The sequence below is a fragment of the Chelonoidis abingdonii genome, unplaced genomic scaffold, assembly GCF_003597395.2.
Source record: "Chelonoidis abingdonii isolate Lonesome George unplaced genomic scaffold, CheloAbing_2.0 scaffold0027, whole genome shotgun sequence".
NCBI lineage: Eukaryota > Metazoa > Chordata > Testudines > Testudinidae > Chelonoidis > Chelonoidis abingdonii.
Genome location: NW_027424288.1, coordinates 505,804 through 528,332, shown reverse-complemented (window position 1 = coordinate 528,332; position 22,529 = coordinate 505,804). Strand labels below are relative to the sequence as shown.

Below are 22,529 nucleotides of genomic sequence, written 5' to 3'. Positions count from 1 at the left end.
TGCTAAAGTTGTGCACATTTATTTGAAGGCAAGGTTTGGCCCTAAGACCAAACCTTGATTTTTGTTAGCTCTTTATATATAATATGGAGTTGGATTTATTTTATTTTTTTTGGTTTGCTCCATCAGCCAAATGGTGAATATTTTTTTAAAAAGTTTAGAAACATTAGTCCAGCTGTTTTGGAACTAATGAAGCATTGAGGAGAAGATATGTTTTTTTACTTTTAACAGAATATAATGTTTTGTGTTCGGATAATTCAAAAATGGCTTTTTTAAAGTCATCAAACTCACCATGTACATAGTCCTCAATGAAGAGTTACAAGTTTGCTTGCTGTGTTAGAAAAAATTGATTCAGACAAAAGTTGTAATTTACCAAAAATAGCATATTCTTGCATACACAGCTGTCATAAATTATCATAACTGTAGAGTAGTACAGAGTCAAAAATAGAAATATGTTTAGCGTACTCCTGTATTTCAAGTTGTTTTGGTTTATTTTTATGCACCAAACTGGATCATTATTTTCAGAAAACTTTGCTGAAATATGCACATTTTTAAATTATATTATAAAAATTAAAACAGTTTTTACCTTGGAAATTTTCACAAATTCATGTTTTCTCAATGTTCCAATGAAAAAATGTCATCTCAACAAAATTACATGTAATGCCAGATTCATATCCATAATCAAAGAAGACAATAAATTTTCATACGGAATTCCACAAAACATTAAATTTGCACACCTCTGAAGCACAATACATTTGCCTACCCTATTTAAACTCACACCAGGTGCAACAGTCCAAATAGATGCATGAGCAAGCATAATCCAAATAAATCACTCCACAAGTGTAATTCAAAATAGAATAGAAAGGTAATTTACTAAACCGCACTTTATGAGCAATTTTGGCTTTGAATAAGCAATCAACATATTCTTCGAGTCTCCTAAAGGACGTTTTCTATTTAGCCTTTTCATCGCTCTCAGAGATGGGGTTATTCAACTAATCCAGGTGTCCAGATACTAACTACAGACAACTCTGTGATACTGTCTGTTCCTGGACACTAAAGGTTACAGGGGTAACAGATTGGTTGAAATAAATAGTAGCAATCCAGTTGTGCCAGCTTTTGCAATTTTATTGTGAATCTCAGGATATTTGGTGTATTTCTTAAAGCCTCAGCTCCTGGAGTCATATGAATGTGTATGTGAGAATCAGAGCTTTCATTTCTTTGGTTTGGGGATTGTTCTGTTTTTTTTTCCTTTAAAGGTTTCTAGCCCTCACAGTTGTAGGGAAAAAAATGGAAAATGTGACCTGCATACCCCAGATGTTACAAATCAGAAGGGAAATAAAAAGAATCCCCAAAACTATTAGTTTTTTATCTCCAATCTCATGATTTTTGAACAATTAAGTTTGACAATACTGGCAGCAACAAATAACGTATAGGAAATGGATTGTTTTGTCCGTGTGTGTGTGTGTAAATAGGCTGCATTACTAATCAAAAATATCTTTGCTGAGCAAAATCTTAATACAATTTATAAAATCTTCAATATTTGGTTAAATCTGTGTCTAAGAGTTGACTGTAAAATTGTGCTGGCAAGACCTAGTCATAAATGTAAATATTTTGCTCAGATTGTAGAAATAGACAAACAACATTTAAAATGATTATATATAAATGTTTCAGGTCCCATTACCTCTCCTAGGTCCCATATTACATAGGGGAGCACAAGTTCTCAAACTTTTTCCTACCATGAACTGCTCTTTAAATACAGAGATCCTGTCTGAGACACAGCTGCTTTCAGCCTCCTAATCTACAGCCTCCTCCCAGCCCGGATGCAAGTGCCTCACCTTCCCAGTTCTAGCTACAGTGCTTGGCTGCATTTAAAAATATCCCATTAAGGAAGGTGAGGGGGTAGGAACTCAGCAGGGCAGAGGGGAGGAGGGAACTTTGTTAAAAGAACTTTAAGGTTGCAACATGAAGCATTCCGAAATCTAGAAATGCCAGTGTCCGAATGAACTTGCAATCCATGTCCCTCCCCTGCACCTTCCTTCATGTTTTCACTTGCTAACAGTGTTAGGCAGGGATGGCAGCAGCTGCTGATGATTGGCGACTTAATCTCACTCTGGCTTCTCTCTGCTCCAGCTCTGCAGACAGACACAGAGAGTATGTCCACACTACAATAAAACACCTCTGGCTGGCCCAGGTCATGTGGCTCAGGCTGCAGGGCTATAAAATTGCAGGGTAGACATTTGGGCTCAGGCAGCAGCCTTGGCTCTGGGACCCTCCCCCTGATCTGTGGCCCCGCAAGTGGAGGGAGAGTGGAGGTTGCTGCTCAGAGCAACACCAGGCACCGATCTCTGCTGTCCACTTGTGTCTCCCCTCCTGTCCAGCTTTAAAATGGACAAATACTTCACAAGTATTTGACAAAAGCAAGCTCCACAGAGTACCTTGAAATGTCGTGCGGCCCACGGGTAGAGAATCGCTATAACAGGGCACTATGGTCTAGAATCTTCTGTGGGGCAGTGTTAGCAGTTAACTGCTATATTTATGGAACATCGAGTACCCGGTGCTTTTGGGGCATGGTTTGATAACATGTGAGACAAATGGTTTTACCGCCTCCCTGGAGAACTAGTTCCATGTGGCCAATAGGAGCCGTTACAAAGCCATTGCAGCTGTTGTGCTTCTCTGATGGGTATGTGCTATTGTATGTCCTTTCAGCACTGTGGGATTAAACTGTTAGAAATAGTATTCATCTGGATCTCCAAAATCTCAAAGAATTATAAGTGGAACTACAAGCCCTTCAAGTTTTTATTTTCCAACTACTAGGCAAAGCATCTTTATGCTCATAAAGCATTTTTATAAAGAGTTTTATTGCTTTTACGGTATACAGAATGGACTAGCAGCTAAGAAATGAAACAACAATTCTGATTTTAGTGAATCCCACATAGCATAACAGAAATAAGGATATTCCAGATGCTAGCTACACAATATATCTTTCATAGTATGTAATTAGGCGTAATAGTGTGTCTAATTTTCAGGTGGTAATAACAACGTATGCTAGTTTTCTACCACTGCATTGCATGCTAAAACAATACAGTTTTGCTAATTGGCTTGATTTTGCAATGTACTGAGCAACCTCATATCCTGTTGACATCCACTTGGGATTTGTGGGTGCTTAGCCTCTCACGGGATTGGGTTTGTTTGTATGTACGTCATATTTTGACCATGCTTTCCTGGTAACTTCCTTTTGCAAACGAATCTGTAGGAAACACTACCATAAAATCAGGTCAGATAATGAGCAATGGAAAGTAAAATCACCATAAGATAAAACAAAAGACACCACAGAGCTGAAGTCTGCTGATATGCATTTATTCTACTGACAGCAAATTCTGTTGCTGCATAATGAAATACTGTTTGATATCCCTATAAACAGATGTGCCCTGCAGTTGCTAATGGACATTTAATGTTAAATATGAAACCCATTTATTTTCTTTTAGTTGTACTTTAGATTTAACCAGATGTTTTACTAATTTGTGTTTTTAAAATGTCGCATACTGACAAGCCATCAAAATTAATTACATCTTTATAAATCAACCAATTATTAACAGCAAATGTTGCATTGCAGTTGATGGTTAGTTCTTGCCTTGAAATTGAAACTTTATAGATTTTTATGGTACAGATAAAATGAGTCTTAGACAGGATTCCTCTTATTCAACAGCTTAGTACTGTGCGTAGTAGTTGAAAGAACGAGCAGCCATTTGAAATGTGTTGATTATCTGTGGTATGCAGTGTAGCCCTCTTGGTCCCAGGATTTTAGAGACACAAAGTCAGTGAAGTAATATCTTTTCTCTCAAAAACAGCAATGAGTCCTGTGGCACCTTATAGACTAACAGACTTATTGGAGCATGAGCTTTCGTGGGTGAATACCCACTTTGTTGGATGCATGCATGCAGACGAAGTGGGTATTCACCCACGAAAGCTCATGCTCCAATACGTCTGTTAGTCTATAAGGTGCCACAGGACTCTTTGTTGCTTTTACAGATCCAGCCTAACACGGCTACGCCTCTGATCTTTTCTCTCGAGAGCTTGTCTCTCACCCACACAAGTTGATCCAATAAAAGATATTACCTCACCCACCTGGATTATCTGTGGTGTTTGTTAGCAGAAGCCCCTGGTAAGGAAAAGAGGGTGACATGACAAGAGGTGGAAAATAGATGCAACCACTCCTCTGCTATGGGCCTGTAAGGGTATGTCTAGTTGGCAGCAAACCTCCCAGCTTGGGTCAACAGGCTTGGGTTAGCGTGATCAGAGCTAGCTCTCTAAAAATAGCTGTGTAGACAACACTTTGAAGCTGTGTAGACAGCACTTTGAAGCCCACCCCCATGCCTAGGCTTCAGAACCCAACCTCCAGCCTGAGCTGCCACATCAAAGCACTGTCTAGATAACAATTTTTAGAGAGCCAGTGTGAGCTCTGTCAGCCCAAGTCTATTGACCCTAAGGGCCCAGCTCTGTCCAAACTGGGGCTTGCACTGCTTATAGAGGGAGTGTGGCCATAGGATGCCATATTATGCACATCCACTGAGCAGTCTCATACAGATATCGTGCATATTTCCTGGGATCACACAGGATGGTCACTATAGGCAGAGGTGATGTTTTGTGGTTTTGTTTTAATGTTTCTGCAAATACAGTTCAGCTGTTTTCCAAACTTAGGGGGAAATGCATTGTTTGGCCGATGTTTTAAAATTCACACAACTGTCTGGGGAAAAGTTCTAGTGCTTCCATGTTTCAGAGGAAGGATGTGAAATGTAGCAGGAGGGTTACCATGGAGACAGAGAGAAGGCTTGTGCTGCACCCATGAAAATCCTGAGCATGCTGCATTGTGGAGCTGAGCAGGACTTTTCCTGCAATTGCTTCTCCTTCCTATTGGGAGCCATTCTAGTGCTGGGCATAAGAACTGAAAGCAGTGAGACTGTCCTGTGCTTTCACTTCTCCCCCTGTTTGATCCCAGGCAGCTGTGGTTCTTTATAAAAATAGCGATTGTGTAGCTATAGTGCATCATAATACATATGCACAATGGGGCAGAGTTAAGTTTCTACAAGCAATCTTAATTCTGACCTTTCCTAACTTTTGAGTGCTTGACTTTGCAACCTTAACAATATTTTAATGTAGAGGTTTTTTTGTGTAATTTATATCCTTGTGTGATTATTCAATTGACACCCTATTGCCCTTTGTTCAGCATGGTATTTAGCTTTCTTTTTATTGATTTTTATTACATCTGGCTAAGCTGTGCGGGAACATAACATCCCTCTACATATTCTCCCTCCAACCTTCTCTCTGGGCTGTCCCCTTTGTCTCTTTTTTTTCATACCACCCTTACATTTGGATGAGTCTTCTAATTAAAGTTCATCAAGTATCCTCCTTTCCCACCCCTACAACTCTCCTGAAGGCTTCCTTGTATTGTGAAGCATTCCAGCTCTGAATAACACACTCCACTGCAACCCAGCTTCTGCAAGCTGTTAAGCACATGCATAAGCGTACTCACATTAGGAGTCCCATTCAAGTTATTTAAACAAGGGTATATGATGAACATTAGCTGGGGTGAAAATCACGTAGACCTTGATTTCGATCTGGTGAGATTGTAGAATTATTTCATCCCTTGCAATTAAAATTTTCAGACTTCACAGAAGCGTGTGTGTGTGAGAGAGAGAGAGAGAGAGACTCCTAGGACAGCTCAGCTATTTCAAGGGAGAGGAGTTGTCTGATCATCCATTCATCCTGGCTCTGACTGTTGCTTCCCCTCCTGACTTTGGTGGGCCACTTGACTTTCCTGCCACAGTTTTCCCATCTGTAACATAGGGATAGTCCTTACTTACTCATCAGAGCCCGCACTCCAAACCAGAGACCTCACCCGCCCCCCTGCACCCCAACCCTTTGCCCCAGCCCAGAGCCCCCTCCTGCACCATGAACCCCTCATTTATGGGCCCACCCCAGAGCCTGCACCTCCAACCAGAGCCCTCACCCCCTCCCGCGCCCACCCAGTGAAAATGAGCAAGTGAGCGAGAGTGGATGAGAGCAAGTGACTGAAGGAAGGGGGATGGAGTGAGTGGGGGTGGGGCCTCAGAGAAGGGGCGGGGCAGTGGGCAGGGCAAGGGTGTTCAGTTTTCTACAATCAGAAAGTTGGCAACCCTAGATCAGACTCTAGATAAACATGTGGCTTTTTTTCCATCTTTGCAACACTGATCTCCCTAATGACATTTTAATTGAAATGAATATGGCACTAGACACTTAAGAGAGATGGCTTACTGCTATGTCATAAACCACCATCTCGCCCTCCACAAGTTGAGAAAATGTAGCTTCTTAGCCCAGGTCCCATTATGGTAAGAAGGGGCTGCTGTTAACTTTTAGATTAATTTAACAAAACCGTCTCCTGTTCCTTTTCAGTGCAGCCAAGCTTCTGGACAAAAATCTATTCTCTGTCAGCGCTCCAAATCCACTGCTTCCTTCTCCTGCAAGTCTTCAGCTCGCTCAGCTACAAGCCCAGCTTACCCTGCACAGGCTAAAATTGGCTCAGACAGCAGTCACCAGCAACACAGCAGCTGCAACTGTTCTGAATCAAGTTCTCTCCAAAGTGGCCATGTCTCAGCCTCTGTTTAATCAATTAAGACATCCATCCATGATTAACACACCCCAGGGGCATGCCGGAGGACCTCAGCAAGGACCTGTGATCGCCAATACTAGATTTCCATCTAGTGGAATACCTTTTCCAGCACAGAATCCAGCTTTAGCGGTACCAGGAGGAAGCATGGGGCCTATTGGGAATATACAGAATCAAAACCCAAATTCTATTGTCATGCACCCCTTTGGAGGTGTAATGTCTCAGACATCCAGCCAACCAGCTGTAGTTATGAGTCTCAATGAGACAGGCCACTCGTCTGCTGTGGGAGGATTTTATGACTACAATAAACAAAATGTGTCTGCCCCTCAAGTATACACCGCTGATGCAGGCCAGGGCAATCAGCACAACTTCATGACCAGTGGGTCTCACTCAGTCTCCTCCTCCTCAGGAGGGGTACCCTATGAAGGTCATTTTGGTCCTTCCGGCCAACTAAAACAAGACAGTCAGCCTGGACTTCAGAAAGACTTCTATGGCCCCAATTCTAAAGGACAGCATCCAACAGGAATACAATCTTTGGGTTTTTCTGGTGAGCCACAGATGAGTGCTCATCAAACTGTGAGTCAGAAAGGAGAAGCAGGCCCTGTGGTACATAACACAGGTGCAAATAGCCAGTGGGAAAACACTCCTAATTTCTCCAGCCAGAACAAGGCTGACCTCATGGTCAGTGGCAACTTGTGGCCGTCCACAGGTCAGCAGTATGAAATAAGAAATGAACTGTACAACCCTGAAGAACCGACACCTGACACAAAGTTTGGTGCTGGGACTACACTTCCTTTCCACAGACTTAACAATAGTAAACCAAGTTTCAGTAGTTCCCAAATGAGGCAGAATGATGAGTTGACCACAAAAACATCTGATTTGTCGGTGAGATCACTTCAGCCTCATGAACTAAATGACTTTCACGGCATAGCTCCTCTTCACTTCCCACACGTCTGCACAATATGTGACAGAAAGATCTTTGATCTAAAGGTAAGTGATTCCATCTAACACATTAAGGGGTGATTCTACTCTGCAGAGTGATTCAACTAAATTCATAATGTGGAGTTCTCTGTTCATCTTGTGTCACTAATATCATATCGAACTTGCTTACTTCACAAGTAAAAATGACTATGTTGGCTTTGAGATACCAGTCCCGCAAACTCTAACTAGTCTCTGAGAGTCAAGATGGGTTCTTTCCTCCTTGTGCATCATCACTAGTAAGAAGGATGCTGCAAGCTAAGTTACGCTACTTGTGTAACCCCATCAATCTTGACTGGAGCTACCTGGATGTAACTGAGGATATAATTTGTAGAGTTGACTGGAGGACAGCAATTCTGTTTTGAGGCAACTTTTGAGGTCTTGGCATTTGCTTTTGTTTCATGCTGAAACAAAAACAGAACATTTTTATGAGCAGGGTCGCAGTTCTCCGAGGTGCTGAGAACCTTCAAAATTAATGGACACTAATGGAATTTGATGGTACTGAGCATCTTGAAGGATGAGGCCTTCAGCTATACTAACTTAACTGATTTAATACTCATAAACTTAATTGCTTGAGAAAAGTCATGCATAGACAATTTTCAGGAGCTGGAGTCTTTTTAACATCCATTTATAGTATTTTACTTACAAGTTGTGAATTCATGTAAGCATGGAATGAAAGTCCATGTAGAATTAGAATCATTCCATTTAGTACCCTTCTTATACAGTAAGCATTTTTATTCTTACTTACCTCATGAATCACACCTCAGATTCTCTTGCCAGGTTTTTTCCATGAACTATAAAGTTAAATGAAACTACTAGTATATGAAATAAGCGATTTCAAAAACAGCCTCTGTTGTACACTTATCAGTCATGTCCTGTTTATTTCAACATAGGACTGGGATCAGCACATTAAAGGAAATCTTCACATCCAAAAATGTATGGTTTTCTCAGAAAAGTAAGTACTGTTTCAGAGATCTTCGGCCAAATTCATGCTGGTGTAACATCACTAACTTCAATAGATTTATACCAGGGTTGAATCTGGGCCTCCGAAATTTTGACATATTGCGTTTGTTATGTTCCTGCTTCTTGAAGTAAAGCTCTCTTTTCCTTTTCAAGCACTGGCATCCGATGTGTGTTAAGTTCAGCAGAGGCAGCGTTGCATTCATCTCCAAATAGCACATCAGTTTTCAACCCTTCTGGCATCGAAGGTGAGTTGTTTAAGTATTCATAAATAATAAGTATGCAAATAAAAATGAAAAAGAAAGTAATTTTATAATGAACACCTTTTTTTTTATAAACTTTCATCCTAAGCGGTCCCTTCTTAAGCTTTCTCTGCTAAGAGTTTATGGAAGAACTAAAGCCAAGAAAGCAACATTGTACCTTAAAGTATGAATTTGTTTTTCCTTTCATTCGTGTTTTTTGCTGTAGTACCGCGCAATCTGTAGTTCTGTGCAGAAGCGTGAATAATAATTCTGATGTATTTAGAAGCGGTCTTTTAAAATTAGACACATACATACAGTTAATACAAGGTTTTCACTGTGTGTGTGCAATCCATTATTTAGATTACCCATTGAATGCTGGCTCATCTTATACCACTATGTCAACAAGAGCCTTTGGTCAGCCAGGTCCTACATTTTCTTCCCCTCCATCTGGAGTAAAAGTGAGTATATAAGGCAGATAATCTCTTCTTCCTTGATTTAATTGCAGAAACAGACTACACTTACTCAAATCAACAGTGAACTAATTTTAAGGTCCCTTTTGGATAAGCAACTAGAACTTCAGCTCTTTATTCAGATTTGCCTGTACCTCCTACATGTTTCTGGTCTTGGTTGAGTTGGGACTTTTTTACACATTTATGGTTATTTTTGTTGTGTGGCCCAGATGAAACCTGGATTGGATGAATCAGGAGAATGGTTTTCTGAATGTTTTTAAACCCCAAAGAGGCTCAGGTCCTGTTTGAGCTTGGGATGAAGATCTGAGTTAGTTCTTATCTTATTCAAAATGTTTCACCCATCCCTACGAGCAACATGTAACATGCAACATGTAATCCTTTTGATAGAGTACTTTCTAGCAGTGATGTTCAACCTTCCCCACACTGGGACACCCTCTTATTTAGAAATATGGGAAAGTCAGGATGGGTGCAAGTCCCTGATACCTGTTTTCTCCCCGCCCCAATGGTTACAGCCCCCAGTTTGGGAACATGTGCTCTATAGGACTAGTTTTCTGTTAGTTAAACTTTCTGTGCTACTTGCTTGAGCTAGTGCCATTAGTAATGTTTCAGCAAGTTCACATCTCTGTTCACCTTTCCATGATTTCAGGTTGTAACTCTTCTCTGCATTCATCATTGTTCCTCTCACATGCCAAAAATATTCCCCTGTTACAGTCTCACCCGGGTCACCTGAACTTTTATCCACGTGGATAAAAAATTGCAAGAGTTAAATACAAACAAAAGCTAAAGTTGAAACTGATTTTTAAATTTAAAAGGGCTAATAATAATAATGATAAAAATATAAAGAGATGGGAGTTAAAACTGAAATATAGAAAAGCTCGGGTGAAAAATAGGGAAGTCAAAGGTTCACTTTGGGTGCCACTGCAATATAAATAATAAATAAGATCCAAATGTGTTTTTCTGTTCAGCTTGGTATGCGCTAGTCTACTGAGCATTATGGCATCAAAAGCATCTTGGAAACCCAAGCTGATTCTGTTCCCATCTCGCCCCTATTTGCTTTTAGTTATCACCTTCGGAAATGTCACCCTGTTTGTTTTAATATGGTCATTATTCTTCTGTGCTCTCGTTTTTCTCATGCCATGGATGTTCGGAGATTCATAGATGATAAAACTAGAAGGGACCACTATGGTCATCTTGTCTGACCTCCTGTATAACACAAACCATAATACCTGTTTGAACTAGAGCATATTTTTTAGAAAAATCTTCCAATCATGATTTAAAAGTTATCAGTGATGGAGAATCCACCACAACCCTTGGTAAGTTGTCCCAATGGTTAATTACTCTCACTGTTAAATTTGTGCCGTATTTCCAGTCTGATTTTGTCTAGCTTCATCTTCTAGCCATTGGATCGTGTTATATCATTTTCAAAGTTTTGTTCTGTATGTAGGTACTTATAGACTCTGATCAAGTCATCCCTTAACCTTCACCTTCCGTGAGTCCTCTTTGAGTCTGGGATGAAGATTTGAGTTAGTTCTTACCTTATTCAAAGTGTTTCACCCATCCCATGTTTTCTTTTAATCATTCTCATGGCTCTTCTCTGACCTCTCTCCAATTATCAACTTCCTTCTTGAATTGTAAACACCAGAATTGAACACAGTGTTCCAGTAGAAGTCACACTTGTGCCAAATACAAAGGTAATGTCACCTTCCTATTACTACTCAAGATTCCTCTGTTTATGGATCCAAGTGTTGTGTGAGTCCCTTTTGGCCAGAGCATTGCACTGCAAGCTCATGTTCAGCTGAATATCTAACATAACCCCCAAGTGAATCACTGCTTCCCAGAATAGACCCCCCCATTCCTGTAAGTATGGCTGGCCTACTTTCTTTGAGCATAGATGTACAACTTTACATTTGGCCCTATTAAAATGTACATTGTTTGCTTGCACCTGGCTTACCAAGCCATGCAGGTCACTCTGTATGCGTGACTTGTCCTCTTCATTATTTATCACTCCCCCAATCCTTGCACCATCTGCAAACTTTATCAGTGGTGGTTTGACTTTCTTCCAGGTCACTGATAAAAATGTTAAAATAGTGTAGGGCCAAGAACTGATCCCTGCAGGACCCCACTAGAAACACGCCCTCTTGATGATGATTCTCAATTTATAATTATATTTTGAGATCTGTCAATTAGCTAGTTTTTAATCCCTTTAATGTGTGCCATGGTAATTTTGTATCATTCTAGTTTTTTTAAACAAAATGCCATGTGGTACCAAGTCAAATCCCTTTCAGGAGTCTGAGTAGATTACATCAGCACCATAGTCTCTAATCAACCAAATTTGTGATCTCATCACAAAAAGATATCAAGTTAATCTGACAGGATCTATTTTCCATAAACCGATATTGAGTGGCATTAACTATATTACCCTTCTTTATCACTTTATCACTTGAGTCAACTGTTCATTATTTTTCCTGGGATTGATGTCAAGCTGACAGGTCTATAATTACCCGGCTCATCCTGTTTACCTTTTTAAAATATTGGCACAACATTAGCGTGCTTTCAGTTTGATAGATTTATAGATTCTAAGGTTAGAAGGTCCCACTGTGATCATCTAGTCCATGTCAGTTATCCCTACACACATCACAGATCCTATTACACACTCAATAGCCAAACTCCCATTATTGTTGTTTGCCCAAATATAAACAAAAACTGGGGGGGCTGATCCTTGTACCTCCAAGCTCTGCCTCTTCAGCTTGGTGTCCCCGTGTTTTCTGAGCTGGGAGAGAGGCTTTCATTATTTGCAATAAGCTGTCTTGGCCCACCTTACATTGATAACCATCCAGTTTTGTCCCAGTTTCCATTCATTTTTGCATTATTGCCCATCTCCCTCATTTACAAACCAAATTTATCATTTGTTGCAGTCGTTCCATACGGTTATGAGCCAGGTTTGAATCGTTTCTTTCATCATACATATCAGACACAGAGCTGTAATTTACAGGGCTCATGGTGATCAGCTTCCATCTTCCTCACTCGCAGCTGCTTCGTCTTCTGGTGAACTGCTGCCTGAAAAAAATTCAAGTTCTGTAGCAATTTCCACAGCCCCTCGGTGTGTCTTTGGCCTCCTTTTGCTGATCTTGACCTGCAGGTCCAGCTGAGCAGCTGTAGATTGGTTCATTGCCAGTCTATCCTGGAAGGCCAGGAATACAGGTTCTCTGCCAGTTCAGATAGGGTTGTTTCTTTCCCTCTCCTTCTAGCTCTGTAGCTGTGCCATGGCCAGCTTAAATTAATGGCTAGCTCCAAAGCACATCTCAAAGGCTTGTATTAGGTCTGGATAACTCCATCTCTTTTCAGGGCGTAAATTCTGCAGCACCATCAGAGGTGGTTAACCCAAGTTGGCTGCTTGTAAGCCCCCTTTCTCTCCTTCTTCCAAGCCATTCATTTGAGCTATCATGTTGACTTGAGCCAGATACACGTCTCAGAGAGTTTTTCCCTTTTGCATTATTTGAGCTGGGGGATACATTTGCACTGCAGTGTAAGCCCAGGGTTCAAACTCAGGTGCAAGCCTATGCCACCCCTTGCCACCTACATACCAATTGCGCTAACCCAGAGCTTGGACACAGAGGCCGAGGACCCAATGGGGGTTGAAGGTCCCAGCCTGAGTCAAGTCAAGACCAGGGTTCAAACCCTATTGTTTTTCAGCGTAGATGCAGCCCCACTGGACTCCTGCTCTGAGAGTCTGCCAGAAGTATTCCACAATTCCACAGGCTGACTTTCTTTGTCCTCTGAACAGTCAAGTTCAGTAGACAATCAGATTTACCCACCCTGCACCACAAACAAAAGTCTAAAGCAGCCACCTTTTTGGAGGGCGCAAGGAAGTCTGGTTGGACTCGGTCCTACATAATGCAGTGTAGATGCTGGAGCCCCAGGTTGGGACTCAGAGATCAACAGTCCCTAATCTGGGGTTACAAATGAGTATAGACACTCCACCCCTAGGTTAACACATTCAGGGTCTGCTAACTCTGGCCCTCTGCGGGTTCCAAGAGTGGTAGAAAACTGTTGTAAATGTCTGGTCTTACCCAAGTCCTCTGGCTGGCTCAATTCCTCATCCAGAGGGGGATGAAATTTCTGTTTCTGAACAGCTGTCGGAGAGAGGAAAGCGGTGCTGAAAAAATTAAGGGAGAGAGTCCTCATGATCAATTATGGGAAAGATGGAGAAAGTATGTAGTGAAGCTAAGAAATGAAAAGAGATGTAATAAATATACGAGAAAAGTGTTTAAGGTTGGTGAAATTGCATTTGGCTAGTGCTGTTTGATATATTTCACAGGTATGCCTCAAATAATTTATTCAACAAATTTTTCATGGTATTTGACCAGATCTATAGGTTAATTACATGTAGAAATGGATTGTAAAGAAAGTTGATTGAAAATGCTGCTGAAAACCATACCTAATCAACAGTGCACAACTGTTTCTTTAAATTGTAGGGTATGGATTTGGCATGCGTGACAGAACAGGTATTTTTCATCCTCATTGGCTGACTTTATCCTCAAACTAGTAGGAGAGGGAAATCCATCAAGCCCTGTACATTCTCTGTATACCATCTGCTAACAGCTATAATAAAAAAAGAATTTCACAATATCTTTGTTTATATGAATGTTGACTATTGAAGTTTTAAAATAGTGATTGTTGCCTGAATGCTTGAATTGGTAGAAAGTGTTTTACCTAGTTATGGAATTTAGATACAGATCTGAGTTTGGGTTCTGAGCTACATCAAAGCTCAGGTGGGCCCATTTCTAGTCGCAACTGCACACAATTACAGAGTTCACAGGAGTGGAGCATACAAAGCTATCCATCTGCCCAGGTTTGCTCGACGAGTTCATGAACCTTCATAACTTTTCAATTAACACAGTCTGCATTCGTGACAAGACTCAAACCTTTCTGAGTTTTGCTTGGTTTCAAGTTGCATCTTTCCAAAAGCATCACACACAGGGCTATTTTAATATATCTCTATAGTGACTGTGCCTGCTAAAAGGAATATACAGCATCATATTATCCTGAAATGTTGGCAGTGACAACCTGTTCATCAGCTTTTAACAAAACAAAACAATTATCAAGGGGGAGAGAGTGGCTCATGAAACCAAAATAGCACAGCAACACAGCCCCAGCTCTGTCCTGCCACCAAAGTGCAAGCTTCTGCTCAGTTCCAATGTCAGTTTCAAAGGGAAATCCTGTCACTCAAGGAATGTCTAGACTGCCACCATGGAGTGTGATTTCAGCTCAAGTAGACATACCTAAGCTAGCCTTAATCTGCCTAGTTCAGGTCCTAGAGCACTAAAGCCCTGGCAGCATGGACTAGCCAGCTGAGTAATTACCCAGAGTCCCGTGTGAGCTTCTACAGTTCATGCTGAAGCCCACTGTGGCTTCACTAGTCTGTCACCAGAGCTAGCTGGATTAAAGCTAGTTTGGGTATGTCTGCTCAAGCAAGCAGACCCCATGGTTGCAGTGCAGATATGCCCTCAGTCAGGAATGAGACTTGGGCTGTCCCGAAAATTCTCTGGTAAATCAGAATTGCTGATCTTGAATTGGACCTTGTTGATAGAAGATGGTAAGCTCTTTGAGGCAGGGACTGTTTCGTACTATATACGTGTACTTGTGTGCATAGAGCACCTAGCAGAATGGGTGCAGATTAGGGCCTTTAGGCACTAATGCAATACATGTACTAGCAAACTAGAAGGCAATACATCATACATTTAACTTGTCTAAGATTCCAAGAAAAATTTCTGGCTGATTGATATGATGTGAGTCTTTTTTATCAATATGTCTCATATAAATAATACATAAGACCTCAAGCTTTTGAAAAAACTAGGATACAGGCACTTGACATCCATATTAGGTTAAACAACATTGGATTATCACTGAAAATTTAAGAGGAAGTATATTTAGATTTAAAAAAATGAATACTTCTCATAGCAGTTTTGGTCCCTTGGGCATGTGTCTACAATATGCCAAGCATCCTCAGCTCCTCTACCCTTCGGCGGGAGTTGAGAGTGCTTAGTACCTTGCAGGATCAGGCCTTTAGCTCTCTGTTTGCTGGAGAAAATATTTGGCTTTTTGAACTTGGCAGTTGTTCAGCTTTCATAATGCAAAAGGATCTGCCTAGAAAAGCCAGGTATTGCAAAGCTAGTGCATTTGTAAAACATCTTGATTTTCTTTTCTGTTCTAACGACCAAGCAATGAGTGACAACGAACAGATTAAAGGAGCTCTCCATTCTGGAGGAAAGGCTACACTGTGTTCAATAATTCAATGAATATTATTTGACCAGCACTAGTAGTAAGATATAGAATCGCAATAACACTCATTTGCCAGTGTCTAAGCAACCTAAGATACAACTAGATAATAAATTGTGCACTGTACAGTGTCTCTTATATTTCACTGCAATGGAAAACAAAAACAAACAAATGATAATATGTTAATGCATGGAGTCAAGGTAATGGGTCAGAGGTGCAAATTAGGCAACATTAACTTTCTAAATTATGAACTCAGGTGACAAGCCAAACATCTGTGGTGGCTCCAGTGAACTTGATTGTATTAGCTCAATTGATTTACACCTTTCTTTGAACTGCACATTCTAACTGAAGACAGAGTTACTTCTCTGGGGAAAATCTGCCCTCACCGCATAGCAAAGACCATAAGTCCTCCAGAGTCCATCCCCAATTATGTCCTGAGTGAGAAGTCTTCCGAGTAGCATTAGTTGGGTTACAGTACGTACATCTCTCAACATAGCTTAATGCCTCTTTGAACAGGGAGTGTAAAGGCTCTTTTCCACATAAGGACGACAGGAGACTGCTTTGGAAACTGCCTCAGCATTTCAGAATAGATTTCCGCTATCTCGACGTGATTACCACTCTGCCAGCTTCAAATCTGTGCCAACCCAATTAGGGAACTCTGTTCGGTGTCTGTGTCAGTGTTCAGAAGGGGCCCCGAAGTGGAAACTCCGCAGTATGTTTCATTGTCATGGTGGAAGGGGGAGGTTGTAGGTTCTGCAAAATGAAATACATGTGACTGCCCTAAAAGTTAAACAGGGCTCACTTTATTTCCTGCATGATTCAGTCTAAGTTAGAGACAGAAGGATTTCAATGCAGCCCATGGTTATCCAATACTCATTTGTAGTCCCCTCACCTGAACTTATTACTGTCACTGTATAATGTCCTGAGTTGTCTTGGGTCTGATATAGAACTATAAGCTTGAGAACATTTAAAAGGAAGGAAGTTTGGTTTTAATTTTTTTAGTGCTGATTAGAAAATCTCATTTGTGCAAAAACCAATATAGTGCTGTATTATCAAGCCTTCTATACAACTATGTTTATTCCTCTTAGTTTCCACACAGCAAATCCGCTGTGGGCCGAGTAGTACACATCTGCAATCTCCCTGAAGGAAGCTGCACAGAGAATGATGTCATTAATCTTGGACTTCCCTTTGGGAAAGTCACTAATTATATCCTCATGAAATCTACTAATCAGGTATTTTGCCTTTTGTGCCATTGATTGAGATGTATTAATCTTTGTGTAAGGCAATTTCTTCGTAACAGAAGCTTGAATATGCAAAGTATGTGTAACCCTTCTGCCAGGCCAAGTTGATAGGAGCAAGGGCCGGATTCAGTACATAGGGGTCCCCTCCCAACAACGTACCACAAAACCAGCTCGAGCCCCCACCCAGTGTCCTGGGAAAATCTTACACACACCCCTGGGTGCCTCAAAGAGGCAATACTTCCCCTCTCACTAGCACAGAGTCTCGGTGTAGCAGAAAAATTTTAATAGTACAAGGTAAATGACATCAGCATTAAATTTGGAAAACACCACAACTAGGGTTCATAGACCAAACCATGACCAAAGACCCACTCCAGCAAATTCAGCCCTCCTTTCACTTTGGTTCTTGAGTCCAGCAACCCAAAAATCACCCAAAGTCCCAACACCCTAAAAGTCTCTGTCCATGGTCAGTGCAGCCCCAGAGTTCAAAAGTTTATCAGCAGAGTTTTTATCCCCGAGCCTGGGTGGAAATCGGGGGGGGGGGGTGTTAAAGGGCACCTTACATGCTCCAAGGCCGACTGCCCTGCCTCTCCGTGGGGTTTTGCTGCCGTCTTCACTACGAGCCACTCCAGCCATCCCATGAACTGCTCTGCTCCACTCCACTCCACCAGCAGTCCTGTGAGCCGCTCCAGCCGCCCCGCAAACTGCTCTGCTCCACTCCAGTCCACTTCACTCCACTCTACCAGCCATCCCATGAACCACTTCAACCATCCCACAAACTGCTCTGCTCTGTCAGCTGCTTAGCAATGTATCTTCAGCCCCCTCACTAGTTAACCCAGCACTCAGTGATTTCAGCTTGTAGTAGGGGAGCCCCAGTGCTGGTGCACCATTGGCCCAAAGTGAATTCAGCTCAGCAGCCTGTAACTAGACTCTTAATGGAATCAAAATTAGCTCTGATATTCAACAGTGGAGAGAGGAGGTGGTGCAGTTGGTGTTCCAGGCCCTCAAAGGGGGAACCACACCACCAGGTACAAATACCTGTCTCAGGCCTCTCTCAATTCACTGGGTTTTGGAACCCATGTCCCTTGTCTAGCAAGTGCTACTTAGTTGATGGCAAGTCCCTCTATCATAAAACAATTCCACTGGCCTTGACTCACAGGGTAACAACACTTTATTCTTCCTGCCTCAATAACAGAGAAACTGGGGATCCCACAGTAGCCAAAGTGACCATTTGAACTGCTGTAGGCTCAAATGGTCGGGGTGGGTGTGCCTATGCAAACAAGATCAGCCCCTGAAGTTCTTTTCTACAACTCGCCACAATTCACCACCAGATGTCAGGGTAGAGCTCATCCTGACTCTGCTTACATCTGCTATTCAGGTACAAAGAGGTGTTTTTTAAAGTTAGGGTTACAGATCAGGGTTACAAATGTGTCTGTAACTCATGGCGTCTCTGATTGCCTATTAACTGACAAAAACAGGTGAAAACTTTGTATTAATAAGTGAAACATTTTTGCAAGAATGATTCTTTATCATTTTAGAAATTGGAATAATTTTGACTTGTTCGATTACCCTTAGTAGCCCCCTCTGTATTTTCATCGTGCTATTTATTTTTTCTACTCATCACTGCAGAGCTGATTTAGCCACAGAAAGAATGAGTTGTGTTCTATTCTGCGTCATTCATCATCCACTTTAGCTAAGTGCTGGTTACAGAATCTTCATTTTTGGTGATGCAGAAAGCAAAGCACAGCCTGGATTTTTAGATCACAGGTTGAGCTCATAATTCTGGCTGTCAGCAAAATCTTATGTTGTATTTAAATTGTAAACTGATCAAAATCATATGGAAGTAAATCACTTAAGTGGGATATGTATGATTTTATAGTCTTCTCATCATAGCCATGCTTTAAAATGCAGTAAATTTACATTCATGAGTTTACACTGGCCACTTAATAAATATATTTTTATTTAAATTGTTATATACCTGCTTGTTAACATCACTCTGATTTTTAATTCTTTCTGGCTTTTGATGGTGACAGACACATCTGCTAACTTTTTGACGTTTGATTTGTCTTGACTACCAAAGTCTGGATCCTTACTGAGTCTGCAAAACTCAGTTGGAAATCTCAAGAGCAGCACCTCTCACAATATTTCAGTTCTTCTGCTTCCTTTCACCAACTAACCATGAAGTTGGAAGGTGACGAAAAAAAGGGAAGAAAGTGAATTAACTTTTACGCATGCCAAGAAAGATTTAGTTAGTCATTTTTATTTTTTTGCTTAGTGGTTTCTTCATCTCTGTTTTTAAGTAGGGTCTCATCTTTTATAATTGGCAATCCATTTTCTTTTAAATAAATGGAGACTGATCAAAATACTCACGATTACAGTTTCAGTTCCAAAGCTGAAAAACTACATGGCTCTAAGATCAGAGGGGTAGCTATGTTAGTCTGGATCTGTAAAAGCAGCAAAGAGTGAATATCCACTTTGTCAGATGCATGTAGTCATGCATTTACAATTTACTATCACTATTACTTAAAAATATTATGAACTAAAGTTGGTGTGCCACATTTTTCTCTTTCATTGCATATTGTCTAGCATCCACCAGCTGCTTCTTTTTTGTGATAGGCCTTTCTCGAAATGGCTTACACTGAGGCTGCACAGGCAATGGTGCAGTACTACCAAGAGAAACCTGCTATGATAAATGATGACAAGTTACTCATTAGAATGTCTAAAAGATACAAGGAGCTTCAGCTGAAGGTAAACTATAAACATGTTCCGGATTGTACTATAACTCTGGAGTTATTGGCACACCCTCTGAAACCCATCTAAAATCCTCTGCTAATCACTGATTTTTACTTACCATAGTAAGAATTTAAAAAATGAAATGATAGCAAATAAGTTAACCAACATATGCTAACAAGCCATGTTTACTTGACTGTTTGGCTTTCTTCTTGTAATTGAGTTATTTGCAGAGATTCTACTTAATCTAATTGTCACACCATTAATTCTAAACTCCTTCCCCAGCTGTCTTCTTATGGCCAGACATTGGTATTGCTCAGTCTAACAAAAGCCTAATATCCAGCTACGCATGAAACATTGCAGACTCCGTGTGGTGGCAGAAATAAGAGGCTACTGTTCTTTCTGTCATTCTTCAGATATGATTTACTAAATATGGCTTCACTAATTGTACCCTGGAGCCACGCTACAATTTCCATGTATAACTATGGTGGCAGTGCTACCTTAAACACTTTTATCAATGGCTTGTTTTCTCTCTCTGCGGATGATCTAACTGAAATGCAGAATCTGTCATGGGGAATCAGAATGCCAAATCATCATTCAGCCTTTGGCCTCTCTACTGAGAGTGTCATTGTACTGTTTCCTGTGCTCTAAGAACTGGACTGAGAAAACCTAATGCATTTCACATATGCCACCAACACTAAGGGAATAATTACTTTCATGATGACTAACCTGGGAAGGAACTAGTGATGTAGAGGTGAAAAGCTCCATAGCTCATTACCCACTGTCTGAGCCACATAGCATGTGGTTTCATTTCACTGTGTACAGGCTGAGTTGTGTGTATGCTGTAGCATTGGTTTGAGGGTAGACTAGGGAAGAATGATAGTCAGTAGTTAGGGCACAAACCTGGAACTCAGATGACCTGGGTTCCATTCCCTGCTCTACCAAAGATGCTCCAGTCTCTGTGTGCGTCAGTTCCCCATCTCTAAAATGGGAAGAATAGTTCCTCCCTACCTCACATGGTGTTGTGGGGATCTATACATCAAAATTTGTGAGGTGCGCAGATACTTTGGTAATGGAGGCCTGGTAAGCATCCAAGGTAGATAGATGTTGAATGTGAACTACTCAGAAAACTCTAAAAATTTTCTTGCAGTTCCAGTTGCATGCAGCCTTATGGCTCAGAAGTTCCTGAGTCTTTCCCTCAGAGGTAGCAAAAGTAATTTTTTTTTTAATCCAGGAAAGAGTGGCTAATACTGCTATGAACTGCTTCCAGTGCCCATATGACTATATTGTTCAGCTATTGTTGTTGTTAGTGTTTAAAGAGGTATGCCCACTTTGACCTGCTGTAATCCATGTTTTATAAATGGTCTTGAAAAAATTTCACCGGTTGAAATTTCACTTACAAGCTTTCCTTGCATTTTTTATTTGAAGCTCCCATGGCTACACGTGTTGTTGTGTGACCATGCTCCTGAATGGGCTAAGCAGTGAAATTAAATACCATATCAATCTATTCCTAGGGAGGCAGCAACATGAATGACACGTCTATTTAATCCATGTTTTAGGCTAGAGGCCTTATTTGCCTAATGTTACATGGAGATTCCTAGCAAATATTCTATAGTGAATGCCCAGAAAAAAGAGACTGTCTAGCGTTCAGGTCATATCATATAAGCCAACAAATATAAAGATACAATACTGTAGTGCAGGGGTAGGCAACCTATGGCACGTGTGCTGAAGGCGGCATGCAAGCTGATTTTCAGTGGCACTCACACTGCCCAGGTCCTGGCTACCGGTCTGGAGGACTCTGCATTTTAATTTAATTTTAAATGAAGCTTCTTAAACTTTTTCAAAACCTTATTTACTTTACATACAACAGTAGTTTAGTTATATATTATAGACTTATAGAAAGAGACCTTCTAAAAACATTCAAATGTATGACTGGCACGCAAAACCTTAAATTAGAGTGAATAAATGAAGACCTGGCACACCACTTCTGAAAGGTTGCCGACGCCTGGGGTAGTGTAACAGATCACTGTCTTCTATCAGTACAATTTTAATGCGTCAGTCACTGTTCTACCGACTTTAGAGAAGACTGTAGGAAACGCATTGTATCAGAACATTTTTCACAGATACACCTCTACGTCGATATAACGCTGTCCTTGAGAGCCAAAAAAATCTTACTGCATTATAGGTGAAACTGTGTTATACTGAACTTGCTTTGATCCACCGGCGTGCGCAGCCCTGCTCCCCTGGAGCACTGCTTTACTGCGTTATATCCAAATTCGTGTTATATCGGGTGGCGTTATATCGAGATAGCAGTGTAGTGTCATGAAATGCTACATGGAATGTCACTTCATAGATGATGTTGCACATAAAATAGCTTAGAGTCATATTGGATTCTAAACAGGTATCTTTTGTTTTGCTTAGAAACCAGGTAAAAATGTGGCAGCAATCATCCAGGACATCCATTCTCAAAAGGAAAGAGATATGTACCGTGACGCCGACAGGTAACTCATGGTGTCAGCTGGGCATACTTTGTTTTTAATGACTTGATTCAGAGCAATATAGAAAGCAAATTCTGTACATTCTGAATACTGTGCCATTATCCTTGTTGATTTAGAGAGTCGCTGGATGGTTTGGAAATGGGGGTTTGAAAACTCTGCTGACTGGCAAACAGGATAATCACTGCATGTCTATTTACTTTTCTTTTTTAATTCTCTCTCTCTCTTATGTTTTGGAAGTCTCTTATATTTCATTTCTACTGCTTGGAAAAAATTACAAATGGATACTGTGGTAAATCATAGAACCTGGGTAATGAAACACAATGAGAAATGGAATGATTGTTATGAAAGAAAATAATGTTTTTATTATTAATTACTTATTATTCTGAGCATTGTCCATATGCATTCTCTTATCTAAAGACAGACAGGTTAAATGCACTGGAAGTCCCAGAGGAAGGAGACACATTAAATAAAAAATTATTTGTATTTATTTTGCA

General features: G+C 40.8%; 1 protein-coding gene across 1 annotated transcript in view; it reads left to right on the top strand.

The window, feature by feature from the left end:
* Window positions 1-6,279: 6,279 nt before the first annotated feature.
* The window catches only part of RBM20 (RNA binding motif protein 20), a 34,484-nt gene continuing 18,234 nt past the window's right edge, over window positions 6,280-22,529 (top strand). The window contains exons 1-8 of the mRNA XM_075061353.1: window positions 6,280-6,362; window positions 6,427-7,630; window positions 8,512-8,573; window positions 8,735-8,826; window positions 9,181-9,278; window positions 16,658-16,801; window positions 19,424-19,555; window positions 21,959-22,038. Coding sequence (XP_074917454.1) covers window positions 6,280-6,362; window positions 6,427-7,630; window positions 8,512-8,573; window positions 8,735-8,826; window positions 9,181-9,278; window positions 16,658-16,801; window positions 19,424-19,555; window positions 21,959-22,038 — 1,895 coding nt within the window. The remainder of the gene's footprint in view (window positions 6,363-6,426; window positions 7,631-8,511; window positions 8,574-8,734; window positions 8,827-9,180; window positions 9,279-16,657; window positions 16,802-19,423; window positions 19,556-21,958; window positions 22,039-22,529) is intronic.